General features: G+C 40.8%; 1 protein-coding gene across 1 annotated transcript; it reads right to left on the bottom strand.

Annotated features, from left to right (window-relative positions):
* Positions 1-8,897: 8,897 nt before the first annotated feature.
* LOC147463127 (uncharacterized) lies at positions 8,898-21,582 on the bottom strand. The gene is made up of 4 exons (XM_086528079.1): positions 21,252-21,582; positions 18,768-18,906; positions 18,537-18,596; positions 8,898-9,253 (listed from the first exon to the last, which is right to left on the bottom strand). Exons 1-2 carry the CDS (start codon positions 21,474-21,476, stop codon positions 18,778-18,780), a joined length of 354 nt encoding a protein of 117 aa, XP_086384205.1. The 5' UTR covers positions 21,477-21,582; the 3' UTR covers positions 8,898-9,253; positions 18,537-18,596; positions 18,768-18,777.
* Between the last annotated feature and the right edge of the window lie 242 nt (positions 21,583-21,824).

The raw sequence follows: 21,824 nt of genomic DNA on the forward strand, positions 1-21,824 counted from the left end.
AGTCATCCACACAATCCACAAATGAGTCTTCTTGATTAGTAAATCTAAAGATCTTCAAGCCCCACTTTTAAAATAGAGTTTTCTTTTCCTAGTTTACTACCATTCATGGTTGTTACTACGTGAAAACTACCCACCAGTGACAGGGAAAACTTGTTTTCCTTTGTGGTCTCTCCAATAGTTTATTATATGAAAAGGATGGAATTTTTGCTACACCCACATCATCTTTGACACCCACAAAAATCCCCATATCTCTATATTTTGTCTCACCTTGAGAAACTTTAGATGGAATATCTCCCACAACAATCCCCCTCTATATTTCATCTCACCTTGAGAAACTTTAGATGGATATCACCTTTGTAGTTTGCATCCATAACGTAGGTATGCACAAAACATGTCACTCCTTCTTCTTTTGCTAATTTAAATGGCTTATCAACCTTTATTTTTGGAGCAATAGTCTTGGCTTGAATGGATATTCCAAGAGCATCAAATGTGAAGACTTGTGCGCCGTGAATACCTAATGTAGTCGGTACATTGAAAGCCTCCATTCCTCTTAAAAATACATTTATAAAATTTAAGAACCTAAACAAGGGACATTGGTTTTACGTAGTTAAATAGTACACTAGCATGGACAGGCGAGGCTCGAACTTAAGTTTGAGCCAAAAGATGTTGTTCTATGTCCTTGCTTGCCACAAAGATGTCATGAGGGTAGCCTTGAAATCTAGTGCTACACTACCATATTCAATCTAGGCTTGAACTTACGCTTGATCCTAAATTGAATCTCTATGACCTTGGTATTTGGAAGGATGTCATGAGGCCATCCTTGCATGGTAGTGTTAGAGTAGCATATGGGGAGGAAGCTCGAACTTAAATTCTGACCTAAAGTTGATGTTTGATGCTCTTGGTAGCCACAAGAATGTCATATGGAGAGCCTTAGATGCTACAACTACACTAGCATATGTAGTTAAGGCTCAAACTAAAGTTCTTTAGCCACAAGGATTTCATGAGGCTAGGCTTGCATCCTAGTCCTACACTAGCATATGTAGGAAAGGCTTAAAATTAAGTTCAAGCCTAAAGATGTTGTTTTATGCCCTTGATAGCCATAAGGATTTCATAAGGTTGTTGCTACATGATAGTGCTACAATAGCATATGCAAATGACCCACTTGCCCTTGGTAGCCACAAGGATTTCATGCGGCAAGCCTTGCACCCTAGCACCCTAGTGCTACATTAGCATATGCAATTGAGGCTTGAACTTAAGTTTGAACCTTGTTGTGTTAATATATGCCCTTGGTATCCACAAGGATGTCATGAGGTTAGCCTTGGCCATTATTGCTACACTATCATACATAGATGAGTCTCAAACTTAAGTTTTTGCTGCTTGCCCTTGGTAGCCACATGGATGTCATGAGGCTCATCGTAGGTGCTAGCCATACATAAGCATGTGAACTTGAGGCTCTAACTTAAGTCTGAATCTAAAATTGATGTTCTATGCCCTTGGTAGCACAAGGATTTCATGAGGCTATCCTTGCACAAATAGTGTTATACTAGTGTATGCATGCAAGGTTCAAAGTTAAGTTCAAGCTACTTATCCTTGGTAGCCATGAGGATATCATGAGTCTAGCATTGCACTCTAGTGCTACACTAATATATGCATATAAGGTTTGAACTTAAGTGGGAGCCTATAAGTGTTATTCTATGCCCTTGGTGGAAACAAGGATGTCAAGAGGCTAGCCTTGCACCCTAGTGCTAGCCTAGGAGATGCCAAGGAGGCTCAAAGGTACGTTTAAGCCTAGAGGTGTTGTTCTATGCCCTTGGTAGGCACAAGGATGTCATGAGGCTTGTCTTGCATGGTAGTTATACACTAGAATATGTAGGCAAGGCTCAGACTTAAGTTCAAGCCCCTTGCCATTGGTAGCCACAATGATGTCATGAGGCTAGTATTTCACGGTAGTGCTACTATAGCAATAGGATATGCAGTTGAGGCTCAAACTTAGTTTCAATCTTGAAGGTGTTAATCTATGACCTCGATATCTACAAGGATGTCATGAGTCTAGCCTTGCACCCTAGTGCTACACTGGCCTATGCAAAGCAAGCTTGAACTTAAGTTTGAGTCTAGTCTTGCATGGTAGTTCTACACTAGGATATGCAGTTGAGGCTAAAAATTAAGTTCAAGCCTAAAGGTTTGAACCTATGCCCTGGATGGTCACAAGGATGCCATGAGTCTAGCCTTGCACTCTAGTGCTACACTGTTATATGTAGAGGAGGTTCAAACTTAAGTTTGAGCCTAGAGGTGTTGTTATATTCCCTTAGTAGTAGCCTTAAGGATTTGGTGAGGCTAGCCTTTTACCCTACTACTACATAAGCATATGTAGTGAAGGCTCAAACTCAAGTTCAAGCCTAAATGTGTTAATCTATGCCCTTGGTAGCCATGAGGATGTCAGAAGGTTAGGCTTGCACGCTAGTGCTACACTATCATATAAATGTGAGGTTCCAAATTAAGTTGAGACTCTTGCCCTTGGTAGCCACAATGATTTCATGAGGCTTATACTTTATACTAGTGATAATACTAGCATATGCAGTTGAGGCTTGAACTTAAATTCAAACCTAAAGGTCTTGTTCTATGTCCTTAGTAGCCACAAGGAATCTAGCCTAAGAGAAGTACATGATATGGCTATACTAGCATATGCAGGTGAGGCTTGAGCCTCTTGCCCTTGGTAGCCATAAGGATACCATGAGGCTAGTCTTCCACCCTTCTACTATACTAGCATACACAGTTGAGGCTCAAATTTTAGTTTTATGGTATTCTATGCCCTTGGTAGCCACAAGGATGTCATGAGGCTAGCCTTGCATCCTAGTGTTACACTACTATATGTTGATGACGCTCAAACTTAAGTTTGAGGCTAAAGGATTTATTATTTTTCCTTTGTAGCCACAAGAATGTCATGAGGTTGGCCTTCCATGGTACTACTACACTAGCATATGTAGGCAAGCCTCAAACTTAAGTTTGAGCCTCTTTCCATTGTTTTTCACAAGGATGGCATGAAGCTAGTCTTACACCTTGTTCTATGCCTTTAGTAGCCACAAGGATATTGTAAAGCTAGCTCTGCATGATAGTGCTATACTATCATATGCATGCAAGGTTAGAGCCTCTTGGCCTTAGTAGCCATAAGGATATCATAAGGCTAGCCTTGCAACTTTGTGCTACACTAGCATACACAATTGAGGCTCAAACCAAGCTTAAAGTTGTACTTCTATGCCATTGGTAGCCGCAGGGATGTCATGAGGCTAGCCTTTTGTACTAGTAGTGTTACATTACCATATACCGATGAGGCTCAAACTTAAGTTTGAGTGTAAAGGTGTTATTATTTGCCCTTATTAGCCATAAGGATGTCATGAGTTTTTCCTTCCATGATAGTGTTACACTAGCATATGTAGGCAAGCCTCGAACTTAAGTTCGAACCTCTTGCCATTGTTAGCCACAAGGATGTCACATGTGAGGCTAGCCTTGCACATTATTGCTACACTAGCATATGAAGCAAGGCTCGAACTTAAGTTTGAGAAGATGTTTCTCTATGCCCTTGGTAGTAGCCTCAAGGATGTCATGAGGCTATCCATGCATGGTAGTCCTACATTAGCATAGGTAGGTGAGGCTCAAACTTAAGTTGGAGCCTCTTGCCATTGGTAGCCACAATAGTTTCATAAGGCTAGCTTTTCACCCTGTATGAGCTACTACTACACTAGAATATGCAGTTGAGGCTTGAACTTAAATTTGAGCCTAAAGGTGTTATTCTATGCCCTTGGCATCCTCATGGATGTCTGAGACTAGTTTTGCACCCTAGTGCTACTTTAGCATATTCAAGCAAGTCTACAATATCATATGCACTTGAGGGTCAAGCTTAAGTTCGAGCCTAAAAGTGTTTCTCTATGCCTTGAGTAGCCACAAGGATGTCATAAAGCTAGCTTTACATGATAGCGCTATACTAGCATACGTAGGCAAGGTTTGAGCCTCTTGGCCTTGGTAGCCATAAGGATATCATTAGGCTAGCCTTGCATCATTGTCCTACACTAGCATACACAATAGTGCTATTCTAGCATACATAGATGTGGTTCAAGCCAATTGGCCTTGGTAGCCATAATGATATCATGAGGCTAGCCTTGCACCATTGTCCTACACTAGCATACACAATTAAGGCTGGAACCTAGGTTCTAGCTGAAAGCTGTTATTATGTGCCCTTGGTAGCCACTAGGATGTCATGAGTCTAACCTTGCATCCTCGTGTTACCTTACCATACACTGATGAGGTTCAAACTTAACTTTGAGCCTAAAGGTGTTAGTTCTTTCCCCTTGGTAGCCACAAGGATTTCATAAGGTTGGCCTTTCATGGTAGTGCTACACAAACATATGTAGGCAAGTTTTGAACTTAAATTTGAGCCTCTTGCCATTGTTAACCACAAGGATGTCATGAGGCTAGCCTTGCACATTAGTGCCTCCCATTGCATATACAGATGAGGCTTGAACCCGAGTTTGAGCCTAAAGGTATTATTTGTACCCTTGGTAATAGCCTCGTGGATATCATGAGTCTAGCCATGCATGATAGTGCTACATTGACATAGGTAGGCGGGGCTCAAACTTAAGTTCGAGCCTCTTGCCGTTGGTAGCCACAAGGATGTCATAAGTCTACCTTTGTACCCTATATGATCTAGTGCTACACTCATTAGGAAAAATATGAACCCTCTAGGGGCCCTTTGGGATTAAGGTTAATTAAAGGCCAGCCAATAGGAAGAGGGTGGTGGACACACTCTATATCCTAAAAAAAGTAGGGGGACAAGGTAGCCTTGCACCTCTTAATGGCTTCTTACCTAGTGAGAAGGTAAGGGAGGTGGCTAGGGGAAAGGGGGGCGGGGGGAGGGACCACTTTGACCACTTTTCCCCCACTTTTTGGCCCGGATTTAAAAATACACTAAAAAATTCAAATTTTCAAAAAAAAAATCAAAATTCAAGTTTTCCCTCCTTAAAAGGTCCCCAAACTTGTTTCATGGTCAAAAAAGTATTTTTGACCTCCAAAAGTAAAAAACGTACACTAAAAAATCCAAAAAATTGAATTTTTTCAAAAAAAATTCAAAACATCATTTTCTACCTTCCAAAGTCTTTCCAACCCTATCCTACAGCTAAAAAGTGATTTTCTCTCTCTACAAACCCTTTTCCAAGCTCTCCATTGCTGCAACAGCCACATGCACCCCCTAGTCCAGCATTATCTCTCTGCTAGCTTTTTTCCACCTCCATTATAGCACCAAGCAAGCTCCCTCCCCATCTCTTCCCCTTGCCCACCACATAGTTTCACAGCAGGCTCGCTCCTCTCCCTACTCTCACCTCCATTACAGCATGAAACAAGATTCTACTCCTTCTACTTTCATTCACTCACACTACATGGAAATCTCTACTCCCGAAGGTGGAAAAAGTATGAGTTCGCATGACTTGCATACCACAACAACAGGAGGTGTGAATAGTGTGTGGGCATTGCAAGGGTTCATCTCCAACATAAAGATAGAATGGTAAGAAAACCACCTTTATAGCTTACATTCATAGCTTAACATCATCTCCATCTTTAAGTTTATCATGCTGGAGAGAACAAACCTCTTTATGGCTTTCAATGTTTAGGCTTCACACCTCTTAACACTTTAAGTTTATCATGCTGGAGAGAACAAACCTCTTTATGGCTTTCAATGTTTAGGCTTCACACCTCTTAACACTGGATGGTGCTATTTTGTTGATGGCTTTGGTGCGCCATCTATAGTTGTGTAGCATGTGATTGAGTCTCACAATGCAAGTAAGTTGTGCTATCTATGGAGAGTCATGAAATATTTTTCTTATAATTTATACTTTGTATAGTTGTCATTAGATTATTAGAATGATATCAGTTTGAACTTTATAGCTTTGTGCTCACATAATCTATTGTTTACTTACAGAGTCAACTTTTTGTAGAGGACATGAGCAAGCAATCATGTGCAGAGATGGAAATCACTCTATTTTTGTTCTGTGAGGAACCTTTCACTACCATGTTAGAGGATTTTGATAAGAATAGTAGAATTTTGGTAGAATCTTGAACCAATAGGTACTCTCTAGGAGCTCTTAGAAAAGCCATCCATATAGTACTACTATCTTCCCTAGTGTAATAGACACACAAATACTCAAGTGTATATGAATCTCTAGATGAGGAAGACAAATACTTGTAGGAGAGGCCTAACAACAACAACATTGTCTCCGTCTGTAATTATTTTCATAAGGCTGGATTCCTCTATAAATACAATATGAATATGTATTTTTGTTAAATGGTGTCGCATTGAGTGATAGTATTTAATTCAGATTACTGGAGTTTCATACAGATTTGAGAAATATTGTTGACCTTTATGGATGTTTTGATTTTTATATAAGATGTTTCAAGTCTCAAGTCTTGATCACTCCACCATGAAGAAATTCAAGCAATATTTTGATTTCAGTTTAATCATTAATGGTTATTCTTATTAAAGTGGATCATAACCTTTGTCAAGATGTCCTCATTTAAGGATGTTTAATATATATCATTAGCAACATTTCACAAGTTGAGAAAGCTAAATTATTGCTTTTCAACATGTTATTGTTTCCATACTATGCCTATGCCAAGCTTGACTTAGAGAAATGACAACTTGAGATGGAGGTGTCGATCTATAGGGGTTACTTATTATTGATCCGTGTTTCATCATACATATATTGCAAAGCCTTTGAGTTTCCACCTTTTTGAGTAGTGTTGACAAGTTTTTGGTATTAAATGTTCTTAAATATCCCTATTCATGAGCTATTGGTAGTTATCTCTTTGGTATTGCTAAAGATGATACCAATAGCTACTACCTTGTGAACTTGACTGTTAAATTGCGGATTTGATGTTTACTATGTAGCTCATTTGGATAGAGAAAGTGTAAACATAAATTATAGATACATGCATTGTTAACATAGAAGATATATACCACTCGAGCCTATGTAGACCGCTAATCAAGAAACCTTTGGTTAGATATATAACAATAGGGGTCACATGTGGTTTCAAATACCAAAGAAATTGATTATCCAAAACATTCCCAAGAACATGAGGTGGACACAAGGAAGTAAATATTGGCTCCTTGTTTGGTCGATTTCTAGTGCTGAATGTTTAGTGCACAGGATTTGTGGGGCCTTTGACTTGGGGAGTTCACTAAGTATATGTAACATAGCACATGTATTCAACATAAGGGATTTTATATTCTTGTAAAGTTACAGAAACATGTGTAGATAAGGCCTATAAGGGGTACTTTTAATCCATTTTGGTGAACGCACATGATATAGGAAAAGTTTACATAGTGAATGTTCCGGACCTTTGAACACAGAGAAAAGGGGGGGGGGGGGGGGGGGGGGGGGGGGGTGCTCTGATTACACCAAACACTAGACCTCTATCTCATGGACATGCATTAAAAAAAGCCCCTATTTGTCATTATAAGGCCCCAGGGACCCTGGATGGCCATTCTGTGCGCCCTTGTGGCCCTTCTTTTTTAGGGTCCCTGGGGCCTTATAATGACAAAAACATACCAAGAACAAGGGTAGTGGACACAAGGAAGCAAAAAATGGTTGATGAGCATGATAAGGGTTAGGTATTTGCCATTGGGAGGAGGGGGGGGAGTTTACTATGAATACATCAAACTGCACACTTCTATCTAATGGCCATGGATAAAAAAAGATTGTATTTGCCATCTTAAGGCCCAAGGGATCCTCAACAAGAGGGGCAATAAGGGCATGAGAATGGCCATCCAGGCCATAGCAAAATGGGGGGGGGGGGGTGGGGGGGGGGGGGGGAAGCTCTTGCTCTCTGTACATCCAACATAACATCTCTACATCATCCTCATACACAATAATTTTGTATTTTTTTTCATTGTAAAAGCCCCCAGGGGCCTCAGCAAGACTGGCCACAAGGGCGCGCAAAATGCCCATCCGGGACTTTTGGATGGGCTTTTTGTGCGCCCTTGTGGCCAGTCTTGCTAAGGGCCTTGGGGGTCTTTACAATGAAAAAAATTGCAAAATTATTGTGTATGAGGATGATACAATGTTTTTTTTAAAATAAAAAAAAGTGTTGAACTTTTAGGCTACTTTCAACAGCTTCTAGCTTCCAATCAACTCCGAATCTATCTGGGCTTCTCTCACATGAATTTGTTTATCTCGTCGCGCTCTTCGACCATTGTGTGATGCAAAAAAGTCATATCTTGCTCGGATTCTCTAAAAATCAGCGTGCAAGTTGGCAATTTCTAAAAGAATGATGTAAAACATACATTTTTTACTTTTTTCTTAATCTACGGGCTCCAACAAGCATTAAAACCATGGAATCTAGAAATACTCAAAGAACCAATGTTTTTTATTGTGTTAAGGACTATATTTCCTACATACAAAACTTTCTCAAAATCTCGCCTTAATACCTTCAAAAGTGGCTTCCAAGGAGTGCCCTCGGTCAAAATTTGAAACTGAAGGAAAACAATCAGAATTAACTCCTAGACTGTGTACAAACTTTAAAATAACCAAAATTTTCTTCAAAAAACAGTTACTACTAAAAATTGGAAAAATAAGCTTCCCTTGAACTTCCCACTACGATAGAAATCAAAGGGTTCAAGGAGAGGTATGGTGTCACAAGTGCATGGTAGGTATCTCACCAAGGTTTTTTTCGTCAAGATCTCTAGTACTTTATCATGTCTTCTCATGTACAATCTTACCAAACAAAAACAAATTTACACTTTAAATGACTAAAAACCTTATTTAACTTATCAAACAATCTAAAATATGATAGATCTAGAGTGCTCTTATATATCAATAAACAAAAAAGTCCAAATTTCTTCTCATTAACTTTGATAAACATACATTCGTGAACAACTTCCAATGGGTAATGCAGTCATAGTTCTTACATCCATTCCATGACATGGTATGCTCATGGGTGACCTATCAAATAAAAATATCTTTGGTGGGGGTGTCCTCATGTTAGGAAAAGGTGTGTTACTGATGAAAAGCTGTTGTATTGTCCTACTAGGGATCTCTCCATGTTAGCATAATGATTTCTGGTGTAGTGGGAGCCACATTGCTTGAGGAGAGCTTTGTGCCATCGTAAAAGCTTCGTGTTATGCCAGTTCCTTGAGCCATTCTTGAAAACAACGCCACTCAACTAGCATAGTAAGAGGTCACCTTGTATCATGACGCGTTAGAGACATGTTCTTCAAACAAAAACATTCAACATTAGCAAGCTGTATAATAAAGACACTTGTTAAGTATATGATGTACTTGCAAGTATTTCCATCCAATAATCCTAAATTATACATTAGGATGAGATTACCCACCTCTAATAAGCATGGACTTGAAGCACCTACGTGCAAGATGTAAGAAAGAAGGCTGTCTTAGTGAAAAAGTGGTGACACTTGACCTCTCTAACCTGCAACGTTTCACTATTTGTGTACAAAAGCAACCTTTGTGCTAAGCACTACAAAAAAAATAGAGGAAACACCTTAGACTTCAAAATCTGTGATAAGAAGAACACAACCACACATCCTTTTCTTGCAATTGTTGCTGGAGAGTTTCAACCTCCCTCTTCGAAGAGGCAATACTGTCTTGTAATGCCACTCTTTTGAGCCGAAGAGCTTGACATTTGTGCATCCAACAAATGCAAAGATGCACCTACACCCATACACAACCAATTGCAATAATTTAACAAGACTGCTTCTCCCCTCCCAAGATATTGAAGAACCATCAACATTCGTTCACCGATGGTACGACGTTCCTAGGATGACCTTTGCTCACCCTCATGTGTGAACTTCGGTGCAAACGCCATCGACAAGCAAATATGTATGCTTTTGTTGTGCGGAGTACATGGTGGTACAGACATACGTTTTGTGATGTCCGTGAGCACCATGGCAGTTGTTGCTTGAGGAAGCAAAGGATGAAAAGAGAGAGCGGGGAGGGAGAGGGAGGAACATGGGAGGAGAGAAGGGGGCAGGGGAGGAGAGGGAGAGAGAGGTGAGGAGGAGGAGAGAAGGGAGCAGGGAGGGAGGAGGGAGGAGGGAGGAGGAGAGAGGGAGAGGAGAGGGAGAGAGGAGAGAGGAGGAGAGAACAAAGGTTTTTATTTTTGGGTTTTTTTTTTTGAAAAAGTGGACTTTCAGTGTTTGTAGGTTAAAAAAAAGGTCAAAAAATGATTTTTTCATACGTATATATGTTGGGGGGAAGTCTTAAGTAAAAATAAGTAAAAAAAACTTTTTTGAAAAAAGTCAAATTTTGGCTCTTAGTGACCCACGTTTTTGCTGATGTGACCATACTCCTTTACTCTCTTCACTTTCAAAAAGCTAGAGAGAGAAAGTGACCTCTTAGGTCCACATCCTACATGTGTTTAAAAAAAAGGCTAGAAAAGCTTACTCAAAACTAGCTTCTTGAATGCCCTTGTCCCCTTAACCCTACACAACATTAGCCTTAATCCCTTAAAATTAGGATTCCTTACAAGGCCCATGCAAGGTCCATATTTCTCCTAATGTAGCCTATGTAGTTGAGACTTGAACTTAGGTTCGAGCCTAAAGGTGTTATTCGATGTCGTTGGTATCCTCATGGATTTCAAGAGATTACTCTTTCACCCTAGTGCTACAGTAGCATATTCAAGTGAGCCTACACTAGCATATGCACTTGAGGCTTGAACTTGCGTTCAAGCCTAGAGGTGTTCTTCTATGCCCTTAGTAGTGACAAGGATGCCATAAAGCTAGCCTTGCCTGATAGTGCTATACTAGCATATGGAGGCGAGGTTCAAGCCTCTTGGCCTTGATAGCCATAAGGATATCATGAGGCTAGCCTTGCATGCTTGTGATACACTAGCATACACAATTGATGCTCAAACCTAAGTTCAAGCATAAAGTTGTAATTATACGCCCTTGGTAGCCACAAGGATCTGATGAGGCTAGCCTTGCATACTAGTGTTACATTACCATCATATACTGATGAGGGCCAAAATTAAGTTTGAGCCTAAAGGTGTTATTATTTACCCTTGGTAGCCACAAGAATGTCATGAGGTTGGCCTTTCATGGTAGTGTGACACTAGCATATGTAGGCAAGCCTTGAACTTAAGTTTGAGCCTCTTGGCATTGTTAGCCACAAGGGTGTCACATGTGAGTCTAGCCTTGTACCTTAATGCTACACTAGCATATGCAGGCGAGGCTCAAACTTAAGTTTGAGAAGGTGTTTCTCTATGCCCTTGGTAGTAGCCTCGAGGATGTCATGAGGCTAGCCATGCATGGTAGTCCTACATTAGCATAGGTAGGTGAGTCTCTTGCATTGGTAGCCACAAGAATTTCATAAGGCTAGCTTTGCACCCTATATGAGATAGTGCTACACTAGCATATGTAGTTGACATTTGAACTTGAGTTCAATCCTGAAGGTGTTATTCTACGCCCTTGGCACCCTCAAGGATGGCATAAGACTAGTTTTGCACCCTAGTGCTACAGTAGAATATTTAAGCGAGGCTACAATATCACTTGAGGTTGAAACTTAAGTTCGAGCTTAAAAGTGTTGTTCCATGATCTTAGCAGCCACAAGGATGTCATAAAGCTAGCCTTACACGATAGTGCTATACTAGCATACATAGGCAAGGTTCGAGCCTCTTGGCCTTGGTAGCCATACGGATATCATGAGTCTAGCCTTGCACCCTTGTGATACACTAGCATACACACTTGAAGCTCAAACATAAGTTCAAGGTTAAAGTTGTAGTTCTATGCGTCACTTGGTAGCCACAAGGATTTCAAGAGTCTATCCTTTGCATACTAGTGTTACGTTACCATATACTAATGGCACTCAAACTTAAGTTTAATCCTAAAGGTGCAATTCTTTACCCTTGGTAGCTACAAGGATGTCATGAGGTTTTCCTTTCATGGTAGTGTTACACTAGCATAAGCATCAAACTTAAGTTTGAGCCTCTTGCCATTGTGACCCACAAGGATCTCACATGTGAGGCTACACTTGCACCTTGATGCTACAGTAGCATATGAAGACAAGGTTCAAACTTAATTTTGAGAAGGTGTTTCTCTATGCCCTTGGTGTAGCCTCAAGGATTTCATGAGGCTTGCCATGCATGGTAGTCCTACATTAGCATAGGTAGGTGAGGCTCTTGCATTGGTAGCCACAAGAATTTCATAAGGCTAGCTTTGCACCCTATATGAGCTAGTGATACACTAGCATATACAGTTGAGTCTTGAACTTGAGTTTGAGCCTAAAGGTGCTATTATATGCCCTTGGCATCCTCATGGATCACGCAAGACTAGTTTTGCATCCTAGTGCTATAGTAGCATATTCAAGTGAGGCTACAATATCATATGCACTTGAGGGTAAAACTTAACTTCAAGCCTAAAAGTGTTTTTCTATGCCCTTAGTAGCCACAAGGATGTTATAAAGCTAGCCTTCCACGGTAGTTCTATACTACCATACACAGGCAAGGTTTGAGCCTCTTGCCCTTGGTAGCCATAAGGATACCATGAGGCTAGCCTTGCACCATTATCCTACACTAGCATACACAATTAAGGCTCAAATTTAAGTTGCTATTATTATATGCCCTTCGTAGCCACAAGGATGTCATGAGGCTAACCTCGCATCCTAGTGTTACATTACCATATACTAGTGAGGGTCAAACTTAAGTTTGAGCCTAAAGGTTTTATTTTTTCCCCTTGGTAGCCACAAGGATTTCATAAGGTTGGCCTTTCATGGTAGTGCTACACTAGCATATGTAGGCAAGCTTCAAACTTAAGTTTGAGCCTCTTGCCATTATTAACCACAAGGATGTCATGAGGATGGCCTTGCTCATTAGAGCCTTGCATTGCATATGCAGACAATGCTTAAACTCAATTTTGATCCTAAAGGTATTATTATGTACCCTTGGTAATAGCCTCACAGACATCATGAGTCTAACCATGCATGGTAGTGCTACATTAGCATAGGTAGGTGAGGCTCAAACTTAAGTTCGAGCCTCTTGCCAATGGTAGCCACAAGGATTTCATAAGGCTAGCTTTGCACCCTATATGAGCTATTGCTACACTAGCATGTGCAGTTGAGGCTCAAACTTAGGTTCGAGCCTAAAGGTGTTATTCTATGTCCTTGGTATCCTCATGGATGTCAAGAGACTAGTCTTTCACCCTATTGCTACAGTAGCATATTCAAGTGACCCTACACTAGCATATACACTTGAGGATCGAACTTAATTTCAAACCTAGAGGTGTTTTTCTATGCCCTTATGACTGAAAAGGATTCCATAAATCTAACCTTGCATGACAGTGTTTTACTAGCATATGCAGGTGAGGTTCAAGCCTCTTGTCCTTGGTAGCCATAAGGATATCATGAGGCTAGCCTTGCAATGCTTGTGCTACACTAGCATACACAATTGAGACTAAAACTTACGTTCGTGCTTAAAGGTGTTATTCTATGCCCTTGGTAGCCACAAGGATGTCATGAGGCTAGTGTTGCATTCTAGTGTTACATTATCATATACCGATGAGGCTCAAACTTAAGTTTGATGCTAAAGGTGTTATTCTTTGCCCTTGGTAGCCACAAGGATGTTATCAGGTTGTCTTTTCATGGTAGTGTTACAATAGCATATGTAGGCAAGCCTCAGAATTAAATTTGAGCCTCTTGTGATTGTTAGCCACAAGGATGTCACATGTGAGGCTAGCCTTGCAAGTTAGTGCCACACTAGCATATGCAGGCAAGGCTCAAACTTAAGTTTGAGTGTAAAGGTGTTGCTCTATGTCCTTGATATATCCTCAAGGATGTCATGAGTCTAGCCATGCATGGTAGTCCTACATTAGCATAAGTAGGTGAGGCTCAAACTTAAGTTCCAACCTCTTGCCATTGGTAGCCACAAGAATTTCATAAGGCTAGATTTGCACCCTATATGAGCTAGTTCTACACAAGCATATGCAATTGAGTCTCAAACTTAAGTTCAAGCCCGGGGAGGTCATCTAATAAAAATATAACCTATTACGTGAGTTCAACAGAAGGGTATTTAAAGTTCTTGAAACTTACAAAAATCTATATACAGAAGGGAATTAGTTTTTCAAATTTGAAAAAAACTTACAGATTTTAAAAGAAAAGGGTACATTATATTCCTAACAAAATTCACAGATAAGGGGTTTTACAAACATGTCTTGAACGCATGTGATATGGTAGTTTTACACATAGTGAACCCCCCGAGAGTTCAAGCCTAAAAAGGTGTTATTCTACGCCCTTGGTATCCTCATGGATGGCATGACACTAGTCTAGCACCCTAGTGCTACAGTAGCATATTCAAGCGAGGCTACAATAGCATATGCACTTGAGGCTCGAACTTAAGTTCGAGCCTAAAGGTGTTGTTCCATGCCCTTAGTAGCCAGAAGGATGTCATAATGCTAGCCTGGCATGATAATTCTATACTAGCATACACAAGTGAGGCTCGAGGCTCTTGGACTTGGTAGCCATAATAATATTATGAGGCTATTCTTTCACCCTTTTGCTACACTAGCGTACACAATTGAGTCTCAAACTTAATTTTGAGCTCAAAGGTGTTATTCTATGCCCTTGGTAGCCATGAGGATGTCATAAGGCAAGCCTTGCATCCTAGTGTTACATTACCATATATTGATGAGGCTCAAACTTAAGTTTGAGCCTAAAGGTGTTATTCAGTGCCCTTGGTAGCCACAAGGATGTATGAGGTTCACCTTTCATGGTGGTGCTACAATAGCATATGTAGGAAAGCTTGGAGCTTAAGTTCCAGCCTAGTTCTATTGTTAGCCACAAGGATATCATGAGGCTAGCCTTGCATGTTAGTGCTACGCTAGCATATGCACGTGAGGCTCGAACACGAGTTTGAGCCTAAAGGTGCTGCTCTAAGCACTTGGTAGTAACCTCAAGGATGTCACGAGGCAAGCTATGCATGGTAGTGCTACATTAGCATAGGTAGGTGAGGCTCAAACTTAAGTTCGAGCCTCTTGCCATTAGTATCCACAAAGACATCATAAGTTTAGCTTTGCACCCTATATGAGCTAGTGCCTCACTAGCATATGGAGTAAAGGCTTGAACTTAAGTTTGAGCCTAAAAGTGTTATTTTATGCCCTTGGTATCCTCATGGATTTCATGAGACTAGTCTTGTTTTTAGTTCTATTTCCCACCATGTGACTAGTCTTGCAAATGAGTAGACTTGCAAGACTATAAACTATACTTGTAGTCTTGTAGGCTATATTTTGGTAGACATCTTTATCCATGACAGCCTTAAAGTCCAATTTTTAATCCTCCAACTCAAGCTCAAGGTTGAGGTTGTGGTCCAAGTCCCCAACAGATGCATGCTTTAGCTTTTCAGGTTCAACTTGACTTCACCTCAAACTTGAGGTAAAGGTCCAACTACCATGTTCCAAGGCTTAGGCCAAGCGTGAGACTTCTATACGGACCTAAACAATTAATCAGTGCTCGAAAAAAACTTGTGGTTAGTGTAATCCCACCTACACAGATTAAATAAATTTCAAATTTGAAGGTGGAAGAATTTCAAGAAGAAGAAGAGTATTTTAATGTCGAAGGAAGCCTACAAAACTTGAAAATTTTAGAGAAATCTAGTTTAAAAGCCTTTAAATATAGTCAAATTCCCTCTTAAATTTCTCTTATGTAGGTTTTCCAAGCTTTTGAAAAAAAATTATTTTAGTCAAATTCCCTCTTAAATTTCTTTTATGTAGGTTTCCCAAGCTTTCAAAATAAGTTTATTTCTAGCACTAGCATTAAATTAAATGCAAAAGAACTAGTCACATTGTAAGGCTGCCAAAAGTGCACTAATAAAAGCTATTGATTATGTGAAAAGAACACACTGACAAAAGTGCACTTTAATTTGAAATTCAAACGTAACGTCTTACGTCAAAGAAGACGCCAGGGAAATGGACATGTTGTTTGTCGATTAAGCTCGTATCTCTCCACGTGCAGGAATCTCATTCTTCTCTGTGTGTGCCTTAGAATCCCTCACAGACATTCAAGCTAGAGGATCAGTTCTTGGTTTGTTTGCTTTGTTTAGCAAAAATCATGATATACTCACCCCTTTTAGCTGTAGTCGGCAAAGCCTGCGGCAGGTCATCTGGACCAGTGATGCAGGAAAATAGTTGACGTGCATAGCCTCGCTCTCACTTGCACAACGCCCCAACACGAGTTTTAGCCGTTGGCCCTTGTCGAAGTTGTACTCGAGAAGCTGTATCCGAAGCATGAAGTTGCAAAGGATATTCGCTTACACTTGAAGCCCGTTTATGACAGGAGTATTGCGCCAATGAAAAAACCGGCCAAGATCCTTGTGGAAGTAGAGGACCAGCCTCATATGGACGCAGGAAGTGCCAAGGAGGAGCTGCTCCACCACTACTACCCACATCATGATCATTAGCGTAGCATGAAGGGGAGTTGATATTGCATCTTTGCCTATGCGTGCAGAGGGAGGGCAGTCGAATCTAGAGGAGTGTTCCGTTGTGATCACGTGTGCTCTGGTACTTAATTGTGGAGCTTGTGGGCATCGTGCAGGAGTCGAAGCAGCAAGACGGTCATGATATCGCATTGATCCTATTTGATGGCCTTTCTCATCGGCTCTATGCTTCTCTCTCTCTCTCTCTCTCTCTCTCTCTCTCTCTCTCTCTCTCTCTCTCTCTCTCTCTCTCTCTCTCTCTCTCTCTCTCTCTCTCTCTCTCTCTCTCTCTCTCTCTCTCTCTCTCGGATAGGATTCTTGGGATAGTTTCCTACGGTGTTAAATACTTCTTCTTGTTCTTCTCCTTCTCTCGTAGCTAGGAATTAAGCCAGAGCTCCATGCCTTATCTCTAGTAGTTCAAACTTAAGTTTGAGCTCATTTAATATCTACCTAAGAGCTCAAACTTAGGTGCACTACACAAAAAGGTGAGACTCGCCATGTGTCTTCATTGCTTGAGTGTTCACATTGTCGAAGTGACACTAAGTACTCAAATTTGCTTGGCACTATGCAACAAATATCTTGCAAGCTTCTAGTTATTGTATAGGCTGCAAGCCATTAGGGTTAGGAGTTAGAGCTTTCTTCGCATTTCTTGCTACAACGTGCATGACCGAGGAGGTCATTCGAGGGGTGCAGGCTGCCTGTTGAGAGGGTGGATCCAAACAATGTCCTTATTGTTTTAGGAAAATAGCATGCTCGCACATCTACAAAATGACCCTACCCAACTAGATGTTCTAGACAGTCTAAATGGTATCTCACGTTCAAGATCCATGCCTTTATCAACCTAGCAACTCAAACTTAGGTTTGAGCTCCATGTCTATATCTACCTAGAACCTCAGTCGAGCTCTATGCCTCAATCTACCTTGAAGCCCAAGCCCCATGCTTTTTCCTCCCAGTAGCTTGAGATCCATCCCTACATCTACCTAGAAATTTGATCTCCATGTCAAATATTCTAAAATAGATTTTGCATTAGATAGCTTAATATTTCATATCTTAGTAGATCGTTCGACCAAAGCCTCATTTGACCAAAGCCATTGCAATTTAGGCTCTATACGAGTGATGGCATACCTTTGATGTAGTACAAAGTATACCCCAAAAATGTTGATTGGAAAGTGGTATAGAGTTATGGAAGAGAAATGGCCAGAAAAAGGAGACAAAAGTGAGAATCCTAGGTGGGTCAACCCTATCCTTGTATATAATTGGGAGAATCTTATGCAAGCTATGCAAGCCCTTGGTGCAAGCAAAGACACTATCTTTGATGAATTTTGGCCAGGGAATACATGCGAACAAGATCATGCTCTTGACCTTCCATTGGAAGGTAGTCTAGATGCGGGACTTGATGTAAATGAGGGCCACGACCAATGCACAACAAAATTTTTGAGGATCTCAACCCAACTCTTGATGTGGCAAAGGGTGAGGTTGTACTTGTGCAAACTTGTGATGCAAATTATCTGATTTGGCTAGGAGTGACAACAACAGATATTGATCAAAACAATGAGTCAACAAACCACCAACAAGTCAAGATACAATACTTGACACCGATTTCAAAAACTGGCGAGCGAACATAATTTAATCACCTGTCTCTCTTACAAATTACATTTTAGTCATTCTGATAATAAAGCATGTGTAAGTGGAAACCTTGATTTTTGATGCGTGTGTGTGTGTGTGTATGTATAAATTTGTAAACTATCGTGTGCAAACACACCGTAGTGTATAATATGGTTGTTGACAACACACAATATTAGACCTTGCATACTCATTAGCATCCACTAAAAATTGTACCACAAATTTCACAATGTGTAACAACTTAGCACATCACAACCTCACCTCAAGTCCGTGTGACACAAAGAATTGTCCCAAATTTGAGCATTTTTCCCTAATTTCCTAAATATGTGTTTGAGTGCATAGTTCTGAAAACAACATCCAAGTAAATCGAACCAAAGGAAGTAATGTCTAAAATTCTAAAACAAGAAAATGGATAAAGGATGAACGAGCTGGAATAAAAAATGAAGTGCTTTACTGACCTACAATGTTGTACTGGTGCTTTTCGATTGTCCAATTTATAAGCCGATGTTTGAGTCAAGCTACAAAAATGCAATGTGAATAGTTAATCATATCATCTTGCAATGAAACGTCACATACCAAAACTGCGGAGTATATAGTGCACGTCATGCAGAGGTGCCATGCAAAAGTATGGTGGAGAGCTGGCATTGTGGTCTCTCCAAAAATTATAAGAAACAGAAGCCGTGTCCTACCTCGTAGCGTTTATGTGTTGCGCCAAGCAAACATATAGACATGGAAAGTTGGATGTTGAAAACGGGCCTTGCAATATTGTCGAGCTGGAGTCGAACTTGTCCAATCAAAATGTTCAGTGTTGTGATTATATGTCCTCTTCTACCATACAAAAAACACGCATTAAGACAAATACAAAAGATGTAGATATTGATTAAGCCTAAGAAAAGCAGGTCTAACTTTATGTTCTATATCCTCTGATCAGTATTAGCTTCTCTGTGTGTGTGTGTGTGTGTGTGTGTGTGTGTGTGTGTGTGTGTGTGTGTGTGTGTGTTGTAAGCTGCTTCGGTCATCAATATTATTTTCTTGCCTCCTTACTGACTAACTCTTGTTTTGAGTTTGGTATCCCCATAGCAGAAAACTCACTCTGCTTATCAATTACCCAAACACGGATCAGACAAACTACTACTACGTGACGCTCATGAGGATTAGTAAGGATGACATTTCGCTCGATATCATTCACCTTCGAAAAAAACGCCAAAATTTGATCAAGACGGTGTCATATTTAACAGTTATTATGAAGCCCATACTACCTTGCATTTAGCTGCCTAATAAACATTGCGGCAAGCTACCACAAACTAGAACTTGTAAATGCCCCACGTTATAATTTTCATCAAATCAACCTACGTTTCAGGGCAATACAACACCGAATTTATCAATCCGTTTAACGTATGTTATTTCCAAGAGATTTCAATCAGGCTCTCAATCAAGTAGCAATTCTCTTCAGCACCACCCGAAGGTGAAGATGTAATGAGTGTGTGTTTGTGGCCATAGAGACGGCATACTCAAGCTCATCACCAAAACAAGTGTAAAGGATCTATTGATGCCCTTTACCTTCAAGGCATTTGTGACGATCTCACTTTCAATAGCATTAGATTTGTTTTCTGCATGGAACTACGTTTTTGAACTTCCGAAAGTCACGTACTATGAGCAATAAGCATCTCTAAAGATCCATGATTTTTGGGCCTTCAATAACCACTTTCAAGCTCTCACGAGAGTCCCTCCTCTTTCATATTATAAGGAGAGGCTTCTCAAAGTTCTATTGTAATTTGTAAACTAGTGTTCTAAAATGTACGGTCTATCTAGCGGCTAGCACTCCCCAAATTTCAAAATGGCGGACGTCCCGCGGCTCCTGCCAAGCTAGACAATGTATTACGTACCGCTCATACAGCTCTTTCACTATACATCTCATGTGCCAGAGCTCGTAAATGACCCGCTATTGGCTGCAACCTTTGGACATCCATCATGGCCCTTCCGCGCCTCCATCGGGAGCCGTTCCCACGTCCTAAGTCCTTCTTGGCAGGCCATCAACAACATATGGGAAGGTGCTATCTATATTACCACTACCTTTACTTGTTGTGTTAATATCATTCTTCTCCATTTAATTGCTCTCCTCTCATATCGTGTCTGCGTACGTGCCTGCGTATGTGCACAATCTTTGCAAGGGACGGAAGGGTCGATCTAGCGGTGGTTGAGAAGAGGTGTCTCCCTTGCAACTCTTCCACGCAGCCTCCCTTCACACTCTCTCTCTCTCTCTCTCTCTCTCTCTCTCTCTCTCTCTCTTCCCTGTACTTGGTGCTTGTCATATTCTAAAGCCTTTGGAGTAGTATCCTGATGGACGTCAAGGTCACAGTGCTTCAAATGTTCGAGGAGCTTTGAGCGCCACTTCCTGTAGCAAGAGTCAAACTCAGCACCACCGGCCTCCTCTTTGACAATGGCCACAGCAGTTGGATCCTGCACTAATAAGGTTTTGAATAGCTGCATGCGTGCAGATTCAATTAAGGGTTTATGAAATTCATTGGCAGCCATGCGCTACAAGTTTGGCTCAATTGAAATTGGATAAGAGCGCCAGATTGTTGCTTGGATGTGCTCTGTAGACTGCACACAGTAACATCTGACTCAAAACCTCTGAAAGATCACCAGTTTCACTTATACCTTGTCCATTCAGAATTAATGTTATGGCAATGAAGAGGTCCTTGCTAACTGCAACAAATTATTGCAAAAGCTTCTCAACATCTCTATGTTCTACAAGCAAGGAAGAGAAACTGAATACAGCCTCCATGATTCCTCTTTGCTATCAAAACTCGCATGCAAGACAAGATATACAGTAATCTGTGAAATTGTGAAACAGGAGGTGGTTAGCGGCTCGTAGCAACCGAAGGATAACATTGAATTTTTCACTTGGGGCTTTTGATGAATGAGGAAGAGCAGGCACTTAACATAATTGCAGGGAAGAGTGGAATCCGAGCAGGGAAAGAAGATCTCACATCGAGGTGGCGGTGATAGTGAGCGTGGGATCTCATTTCACCATGGCTCGCTGATCAAAAGATCGTAGAAGTAGGGGATAGAGGAGAGGAAGGTAGAGGGCAGAGAAAAGGAGTTGTTGGATCAGCAGGACCGGCCTTTCCTTGCTCATCATCTGCATGGAGAGGAGATAAAATACACACCTTTATGTCACAAGCTGCGCGTTCCATATCCAGCCATAACCCTCCTTCTTGATACTTCCTCGGAAGAGCAGCGTCTTCAGCTTTTGCTGCTACTGAAGCACGCGCACCAGCACCCATGGCAACCCATGGAGAGCCCTGCCCTGTTAGTGTTAGTTGAAAAGTAGGCATGTTGCTTTTTGACAGAGGTCGGAGTGCTTTTCTTCTGCTTCCTTGGACATTGGACATTGGACATCCACTGGATTAAGATCCGCAATGTATGCTCAAGATTAGGCCAAGTGGGTGCAATATGGTGGCCTTATTTGAAAAAGGGACCCTGGGCTCACCAAGCAATAAGGAAGAGAAACTAGAGTGCTTCTTCAGCTGTTCTAATCAAATTGAGATCAAGCAAAGTATTGGAAACCTATATATGTAATTTCAACACTTCTCAAATAGACAAGTTCTATTATTTGATGCTATTAATTATGTTTAAGATATTTATGAACGAGAAAGAAAGACATTAAAATGAAATGCAAAGAGAGAGAGAGAGAGAGAGAGAGAGAGAGAGAGAGAGTATCGATCGTAGTGTTTCAGAGG

The sequence above is a fragment of the Adiantum capillus-veneris genome, chromosome 2, assembly GCF_014529385.1.
Source record: "Adiantum capillus-veneris isolate H3 chromosome 2, ASM1452938v2, whole genome shotgun sequence".
Classification (NCBI taxonomy): domain Eukaryota; kingdom Viridiplantae; phylum Streptophyta; class Polypodiopsida; order Polypodiales; family Pteridaceae; genus Adiantum; species Adiantum capillus-veneris.

Coding starts and splice junctions, on each gene's coding strand:
- LOC147463127 (XM_086528079.1), bottom strand. CDS start 21,476: ATGTCCAATGTCCAAGGAAGCAGAAGAAAAGCACTCCGACCTCTGTCA. Junction 18,907..21,251: donor GCGCAGCTTGTGACATAAAG/GTGTGTATTTTA, acceptor TTTGTATGGTAG/AAGAGGACATATAATCACAA.